Here is a 9126-nt window from a genome sequence, read left to right as displayed (position 1 = left end):
ACTCTAGCGTCTACTAAACTAGCCCCTCCGTGTCAACAACAAGGATTAACTCCCTCCAGGCTTGTCTGTTGTCGCCAATAACCACCAGCGCTGAAGAGGTGGGGTCTCGGAAGTGGTGACAAATAAGAGTAGAAGTTAGGCCACGTTTACACGGGGCAAGTTGAGAGGCAAGTCAAGCGTGCAAGTCAAGCATACAAGTTACTTGCCGTGTGTAAACATTGCATTTTTTTTTTTTTTTTTTGTCATGCAGATATACGGAAAGTAACTTGCACGTTTGACTTGCCTCAAAACTTGCTCAATGTAACTTGCACAGTTGACTTGCCTTTCAACTTGCCCCGGGTAACTTGCACGCTTGACTTGCCTCTCAACTTGCCCCGTGTAACTTGCACCCTTGATCTTGCCCCTTAACTTACCCCGTGAGGTTCACGGAGTTCGTGAGTTAAATTCGTGTGTAGATAGAATACGCTCTCCTGTGTGTTGTGTATCGTTTCAGACTTCTTAGTCGCGTTCATAATTTTGAGTAATTGTAAGTTTTGGAGTCGTTTTCTAAGTTTAGAGTAATTTTAAATCAGTTTCTAATTTTTGGGCCTCGAAATATGGAGTTATTTTTTATTACAATGGCAACAAAACTTGATATATAAGCGCTGATTATTTACAAATTATTATCCTTATTATTATTATTTTTTGTCTATATACCTTATATTTCACTTTGATATATGTATGTATATAAATACAAAATATGGACAGGGCAATTTTGTGCTGGCACTTCGTCTGCGCCAGGAGAGAGGGGTGAGGTGGTCCTCATTTCCACTCTTACTCTCACCCTACGAGCCGCACTTCCAGTCTATCTCTCTCTCTCTCTCTTTCTTTATTTCTTTCTTTTCTCACTCTCACTCACCCCTCAGCCTTATTTCCAGTCTCTCTATCTCTCTCTCTCTATCTCTCTTTCTTGCTTTTCCTTTCTCACTCTCACTCATCCTCCAGCCTCCTTCCAGTCTCTCTCTCATTAATTCGCAGAACTGAAAGTCTCTTAAAAAAACTGACTTGTGACAAAAGAGTGGTTCTTACGACCTTGTAAAGGGGGGGGGAGGGAGGGGGAAGTGGGTTGGCAGGTAAATCCCACTTGGGACATCGAAGGTTTTCCGGGCAAGTAACATAAGGACCTCTGGGCCGAAGGGGTTATGATCCGGGCCACGTAAAAGCTGTTTCGTGGATCGAAGGCTCACCGGGGGCAGAAGAGGTCCGAGAGGTCTGAGATTTCCGGAAGGATCCGGGGAAGGTCCGGGAGTTAGGGTCATACCCGGACGTTTCGTCTCCGGTAGATACTCGAGAAGCTCATGAGGTCCCCGATGGCGTCGTGCACCCGTCGATCTGCTTCTCATACGATGACGTACACGACGCCGTGGTATCCCCGACGTGGGATGTTCTCGAATGTGGTTCAAGGAAAGAACGATCGGGTTTGCGATGAAATGTACTCACGTAGGTTGAACGTTGCTAAGTATTGTCGGATGAACTATAGTACGAAATTGTGATCTAAGTGTAATCCAGCCAGTCCTCTGAAGAAGACCATGGTGATCGTAACGTTGGAACAAAAAAATTTCCCCAACCCATCTTCGTTCACCCTTCCCCACCTAATAATCTCACGTATATATATATATATATATATATATATATATATATATATATATATATATACATATATATATTTGTATGTATATATATACACACACACACATATATATATATATATATATATATATATATATATTAAGATTGAAGGTGAAAGAAGTAGACGAGGAGTAATTGGAGAATTTCACGCCTTGACGTTTCGACCCGCAGGGTCTTGATCATAAAACTAACAACTCAAACGTAACAGGATATTTTATACACGGACGGGTCATCTTATGGGACGCTTCGGAGAGCTTGTTATTTTATTTGCGTATTCTTTTATTATCAGTAAGCTTGTGGCTTTTGTTAAACATATAAAGCCTTCTCTATGGTTAATGTTCTTATTAGTGTTGATATATGCTGCTTATTAATAATAAAAGAATACGCAAATAAAATTACAAGCTCTCCGAAGCGTCCCATAAGATGACCCGTCCGTGTATAAAATAGCCTGTTACGTTTGAGTTGTTGGCTTTGTGATCAAGACCCTGCGGGTCGAAAAGTTAAGGCGTGAAATTCTCCAATTACTCCTCGTCTACTTCTTTAACCTTCAATCTTGTCATAATATAGTCAACATATATATATATATATATGTATATATATAAATATATATATATATATGTATATATATATGTATACACACACACACACACACACACACATATATATATATATATATATATATATATATATATATATATATATATACATATACATATATTTGTTAACCAAAAGACACCCAACTTATTCTTTTTGAGTCATGAACCACCGAGTTTAATGCTCGACTGCAGGCGACCGCCCGACGGACTGAGGAGCAAAAGGAGATACAAAGAATGGAATGATGCGCCGACACTCGCTCTGCCGGAGCTCTGAGCTTTTGCCGGAAGAGGAATGACAACCGACAGCAACGGAGCGCTCTCCTGGAGGAGAGCCTGCCTCTTCGGGCCTCTGTCGTGGCGAAGTCTCTCGCAAAGATCCTCCGGCCCAAGAGACCTCGAGGCCAACCTCGAAATGAAGTCGGTTCCTCGGTGGAGGCGATTGCCTCCACGGCCATGTCCACTGGAGCCGAAAGGGGTCATCGGGCGACCCCAAGGAAACCAAGAAGACCTCGCCCCGAAAAGCCCACGCCCCGACACTCCTCCAGGCTTGAGCGTCCATGAGATTGACGACCTCATGGACCGCGTCAAGGAGGACCATGACACCTGCGGGAGTAGCGTCCACTGTGGGGCCGTCAATTGCAGGGGCTACCTCGCAGAGGAAGGAGGAGCCTCGAGCGTAGGCCTCGACGTACCCATCGACGACGTCGCTCCAGAGGGTGCCCAGGCGCGCGGGAGACGACCTCCCCTTTCCTCCTCCATTGCCCTCCAGGAAGACAAGGGCCTCTGGAGGTCGTCCTGCCCGAGGAAGACTGGAGACTCCAGAGGCCATCACCAGACCTGGAGGAGGCCCGAACCGCAATGGAGGACGCCGCCCGCCTGGCACCGCACCCGTAGCGACGTCAAGTCCTGGAGGAGCTAAGTGAAGCCCAGGAAAATCTGGAAAAGATTAAAAGAGAAAAAAAAGATTAAGAAATGTGAAAATAAAAGAAAGATAAGAAATAAAGAAAAAAAAGGTATTGAAATTTATTGGAAGTCCATCGGAAAATAAGAAGCCTATAGAAAATAAGAAGCCCATAGGAAAATAAGAAGAAAAGATAAAGTGAAAAGCCCATAGGAAAGAAAATAAAATGAAAATAAGAAGGATATAGAAAAATTGCAGAAAGTACAATGAAATTGTAGAAAACAGAAAAAAGTAAGAAGCCCATAGAAAATATAAAGAACAAATATAGATAGAAACAGAAGAAAAAGAAAACAGAAAAAGTAAAAAAGCCCATCGGAAATAATCCAGCTTTTGAGCTTTAAAAATATATATAGAAAAATATATTACAAATAAATAGCTCCCGTTTTGCGTTTTTTCTTTTCTTTTCTTTACTTTTCTTTTCTTTTTTCGTATAGTAGGGCAAAGATGATTCATCATCATCATCATCATCATCATCATCGTCATTGTAGTTATCTACAGCCGTACTGACTCGGTGCTAGTCTAGTGGCCGTTACTGCTAGCGACTTATACTTGCCCAGTGTGAACGGAGAGTTAGTCAATTTGCCTCCAATCTATCCTAGTTTCAACACTTACTTGTCCTTAGGTAAGTTAACTTGCAGCAGCTAACTGTAGCGTCTAACTAAACTAGCCCCTCCTTGTCAACAACGAGGATTAACTCCCTCCAGGCTTGTCTGTTGTCGCCAATAACCACCAGCGCTGAAGAGGTGGGGTCTCGGAAGTGGTGACAAATAAGAGTAGAAGTTAGGCCACGTTTACACGGGGCAAGTTGAGAGGCAAGTCAAGCATACAAGTTACTTGCCGTGTGTAAACATCTGCATTTTTTTTTTGTCATGCAGATATACGGAAAGTAACTTGCACGTTTGACTTGCCTCAAAGCTTGCTCAATGTAACTTGCACAGTTGACTTGCCTTTCAACTTGCCCCGGGTAACTTGCACGCTTGACTTGCCTCTCAACTTGCCCCGTGTAACTTGCACCCTTGACTTGCCCCTTAACTTGCCCCGTGAGGTTCACGGAGTTCGTGAGTTAAATTCGTGTGTAGATAGAATACGCTCTCCTGTGTGTTGTGTATCGTTTCAGACTTCTCAGTCGCGTTCATAATTTTGAGTAATTTTAAGTTTTGGAGTCGTTTTCTAAGTTTAGAGTAATTTTAAATCAGTTTCTAATTTTTGGGCCTCGAAATATTGAGTTATTTCTTATTGCAATGGCAACAAACTTGATATAGAAGCGCTGATTATATACAAATTATCATCATTATTTTCTTTTTTTATTTTATTTTTGTCTATTTATATATTTCACTTTGATATATGTATATATATATATATATATATATATATATATATATTTTTTTTTTTTTTTTTTATATAGGCAGATATACTGTGGGCACCATGAAATACAGAATATGGACAGGGCAATTTTATGCTGGCACTTCGTCTGCGCCAGGAGAGAGGGGTGAGGTGGGAGTGAGAGGGGGGTGAGTGTGTGCGTTCCAGGTGCTCACTCCGAGAATGTAGTCAAGTTAAAAGTAAGGTGATGAGAAAGTGGCAGCAGAGTATTAAGGGAGACTGGAGGAAGTGGATTGTTTTAGATACTTGGGTGCGAATGTGGTGGGAAAGGGAGGAATGGAGGTAGAAGTAGAATGTAGATTGAGAGGAGCAAGTAAATGCCTTGGGAGATTAAAAGGTGTAATGACTAATGAGATAGACATTTGGGAATGGATGCTAAGAGGAGATTATATGAAGGAGTGATTGTGCCAACAGCACTGTATGAAGCAGAAACATGGAATATAAGAAGAAGAGAGGAGGAGTTTGAATGTGTTTGAAGTGAAGTCTGAGAAGTATAATAGGGGTTACTAGGCTGGATAGAATGAGAAACGAGGAGGTGAAGAGGAGAATGGGGGTTGAAAAGGAGTTTGGAGATAGAGTTGATGAAAGAATATTGGAATGGTTTGGATACATGGAAAGAATGAGTGAAGAAAAATTAGTAAAAGAGGTGTGGAAGGCAGAGATGTATGGAGTGAACATGAGGAGGCAACCAAGGATGAGATGGATGGATGGGGTAAAAGGGGCATTGGGAAAGAGGGGAATATCTGTTGAGGAAGAACAGGTGAGGACAGAAGATAGGGGTGAATGGAGAATGATGTAATGCATGAAAGGGAGTGGGTGAGGGAATATGTGTGAAAAATAAATTGATACCGCCCAAAGGGATTTCTCCCTGTCTTCTCCATTTCTGCATGAGGGTACAGAGAGGAGGGGTTGCCAATTTAATGAAGCAGCCTTCCTGTGGATGTGCTGTGTCTTGTGACACTGCTTCTGACCCAGGGTATTGGGCGAGATGCAGGGATGACCTATCATCCACGAGGAGCAAAGATAAGAGGGAGGGAGAGAGGTGAATGGGAGTGGAGTAAGTGGGGATGGAATGGGTGGGAGTGGATTTTATGCCTTTGTTATTTGGCAACCTCCCTTGTAAGGGGGATAGATCCTTTGGTATATTTAGCTAGTTGTATTATACGGGAAGGGAGCTAAGCTCGTGGTGACCCATCTTTGTATCCTTCAGCATCAAGTTTTTCCTTAAAATCTTGAATAGTGTTTGCACACACTGTTTCTTTATCTAAATTATTCTAGTTATCATCCAGTGCTATATGTGGGAAGCTTTTTTTCAGATCTCCTCTATAGTTATCCTTTTTGAGTTTCTTTTCATGTCCTCTTGTCTTTCCATTGTCCAATTTTAATAGATATATACCTCAATATTGTCTCCACTAAGAGGCAGAAATATTGATGGTTTTCTATGTTGGTAGGCAGCTTTTGTGATTTTGGATTCCATAACCAAAGGGGAAGCCCATGGCATTATCACCCACCCCCCTTTACAGCTACACTATGTATCTAATCTTATATAATTCTTCTATGTTACCAGTGTTCTACTTCCCCACTTATCTTTTCAATCTAATGGTATTTATGCAATTTCAGGAATCTGCAAATAACAACTTATCTGCTGTTGAGTGGATGGTGTGTGTGCAGAAGATTTTAGGAGGAAAGGCAAGTGCACCAAGAGGACAGAATCCTCTTCACGTGTATAACTTACGGGCCAAGAGGATGCCACTGGATGAGGCACAATCTAAAGTACAAAAAGCAATTCTTGCTGCAGAACAGTATGCAAACAATTTCTAGAGATATTTTTAATTTGTAAGAATGTCAGTTCCAATACAAAATAATATTCAGCTTATGATGATAATAATTGTTTTGTATAAAGTTTCACTGGAAAAAATGCAGCCCTATAGCAGCTGGCAACACTCCTCAATCCCTCTCACAGATCTCTCTGGGAATAAACTTTGGACCATTGTCTATGTACTGGTGCAGTACTATTTTTATGTCACCAGCTGAAAGGAATAGGAGAGCCTTACCATTAGCTCTCCATGTATAAAAAGGTGTAATACAATTGAAGTTGATAGATATCTTGGGACTATAATGGATGTGAGAGGGTTGACAGGTTTTGATAATGGGCAACTCCACTGTCTATCTTGCAGGACCACCACATGCAGGTACCCATCATTTGTCTTTTTCAAGTTGTAGTTGTATATATTTGCAGAGCTTTAATGATAAACCCCTTCATAAAGAAATGTGTTTTATTCACTTATTGTTTATAAATTTACATCCTCTGCATCAATACAGAATTGGAAATGGAGAGAGCAAGTGGTTTGAGGTAAAGGTGGGGCTGTCACTGGTCTAGTGTCAATTTGTGAGGAAGGTGTCATCAATACTGTGATGCAAAGGTAAGAGATGAGGAGTAGGGAGTAATTATGTCTGAATGATTTTGATGCAGCCTGAAGGGATTTCTCCCTATCCTCACTTTTTCTGCATGAGGGGATGGAGAAGGCGGGCTTTGAAGTGGCTTTGCTGTGGATGTGCTGTGTCATGCTGCATTGCTTCTGACAAGGGCAGTGGGCAGGATACAGGGATGACCTGCCATCCATGAGGAGCTAAGATGAGAGGGAAAAAAAGGGTGGTGGATGGGAGTGGACTGGTGGGAGTGAGTACTTCCCTTATGATTTGGCTACCTCCCTTGTAAGGGGGAAAAAGCCCTTGGTATATAGATATATGGTTTAACATCACAAACTCCCCCTTATTGGGAGGCTAGGTGGTGCCCATTACAGAGGACTTTGTAGCGTGGAATTTACTGAACTGTACCCTTGGTTCAATTTCACCGGTGGCAGGGTTCAAACCGCCATCTCCTCGACCTTTGCCACAAGTAATGACGCTCTAACCTGCTAGGCCAGTGAGCTTCCAGGGTATATGTAGATAGAATGTAAGAATTATTTGTAATGCCACAATAGAGACCACCAAGGATTTAGAAGTTACAGAATGAAGACTGAAATATTAAAGATGTATCAATATGTCCAATGCACATGGAAAAAAAAATACAACACTAAAAAATTTGCATTGTGGGTTGGCTCCATGTGGTGTGTATTTATATTAAGAGGTGGCCAGGATCGAACAGTTGTGGAGATAAAGAAATAGAGTTTTCCATATACATACATATACTAAAGGCTCTTTCCCCCTTACAAGGGAGGTAGCCAAAAAACAAAGGCATAAAATCCATTCCCATTCCATCCCTATATACTCCACTCCCATCCACCCCCTTCCCCCCCTTTTATCTTGGCTCCTGGATGACAGGTCATCCCTGCATCACACCTGCTGCCCTGGGTCAGAAGCACTGTTGCAAGACAGCACATCCACAGCAAGATCATCTCATTAAATCAATTACCCCCAACTCTCCATCCCCTCATGCAGAAATGGAAAAGACAGGTAGAAATCTCTTCAGGCTGCATCAATTTATTTTCACACATACGCCCTCACCCCCCATCCCCCATCCACTCCCTTTCATGCATCACAGCATCATCCATACACAACCCTATCGTATCATTAGACATGAGTCAAAGAATAAAGTAAAAGCACTCAGTTTACACGATCTTACAGAGACCGTCTTACATAAAGACTACATCAAAAGAGTCTCCCGTGGCCTCGACATAGAGACTGAGCTTCACAAACTCAGTGCATTGTAGTTCAGTTCAAAGCTTTAAGAATCATTTAGATAAACACCTAAGCAAGATGCTGTAATGATTATAATTTATCTTATATTATTTGTTTTTGTTTTGTTATCATTAGTCTGTTTGATTCTCATTTATTATTAGTTATATATCCGTCATCCAGGAGGTGCCAAGATAGGAGGGAGGGAGGAGGGTGGAGGGGAGTGGAATATATGGGAAATGGAATGGGTGGGAGTGGTTTCTATGCCTTTTTCTTTTTGGCTACCCCCCATGTAGGGGGAAAAAGCCTTTGGTATATGTATGTATATGTCAATTTATTATTATTTACTATTCATCTCTTTGTTTATTATTTAACTATACCTATGCATTTATTTATGTATTTTATTTTTTATTTACATTATTATAGTTTTTATTTATTCATTTATTATTATGATTTTTTTTTTCGCATCCGACCTAGATATGGACCAAAAGGTCTCCTGTCGGCATGCTCCACCTTTTTAATCCTTTGTAATCAAGCCTTGGGTCTCTCATTGACTAGCTTACCCTCATCCTTAAGAGAAATTAGTCCCAATATCCCTGAGTACCAACCTCTGCAGGGATGACCCGTCATCCAGGAGGTGCTAAGATAAGAGGGAGGGTGGAGGGTGTGGAGTGTATTCAGGGATGGAATGGGTGGGAATGATTTTATGCCTTTTCCTTTTTGGCTACCTCCCTTGTAAGGGGGAAACATCCTTGGTATATGTATAGTGGACAGGATGCAGGGATGACCCGTCATCCAGGAGGTGCCAAGATAAGAGGGAGGGAGGAGGGTGGAGGGGAG

The 9126-nt window shown here is 41.7% G+C and overlaps 1 protein-coding gene across 4 annotated transcripts in view; it reads left to right on the top strand.

Moving 5' to 3' along the window:
- The window catches only part of AlaRS-m (alanine--tRNA ligase, mitochondrial), a 131568-nt gene extending 123099 nt beyond the window's left edge, over positions 1-8469 (top strand). For 3 of the 4 annotated variants that reach the window (XM_076189505.1, XM_076189504.1, XM_076189506.1), the window contains one exon: positions 6229-8468. In XM_076189505.1, the coding sequence (XP_076045620.1) occupies positions 6229-6429 (201 nt within the window). In that variant the 3' untranslated portion in view covers positions 6430-8468. Of the gene's footprint in view, positions 1-6228 lie in introns of all 4 variants that reach the window. The other variant, XM_076189503.1, reaches the window with a different exon arrangement.
- The last annotated feature ends 657 nt before the right edge of the window (positions 8470-9126 follow it).

The sequence above is a fragment of the Oratosquilla oratoria genome, chromosome 8, assembly GCF_046742065.1.
Source record: "Oratosquilla oratoria isolate Oo_2021 chromosome 8, ASM4674206v1, whole genome shotgun sequence".
Taxonomy (NCBI): domain Eukaryota; kingdom Metazoa; phylum Arthropoda; class Malacostraca; order Stomatopoda; family Squillidae; genus Oratosquilla; species Oratosquilla oratoria.
Note: the sequence above shows the minus strand (reverse complement) of the source record. Positions and strands in the feature narration are given on the sequence as shown.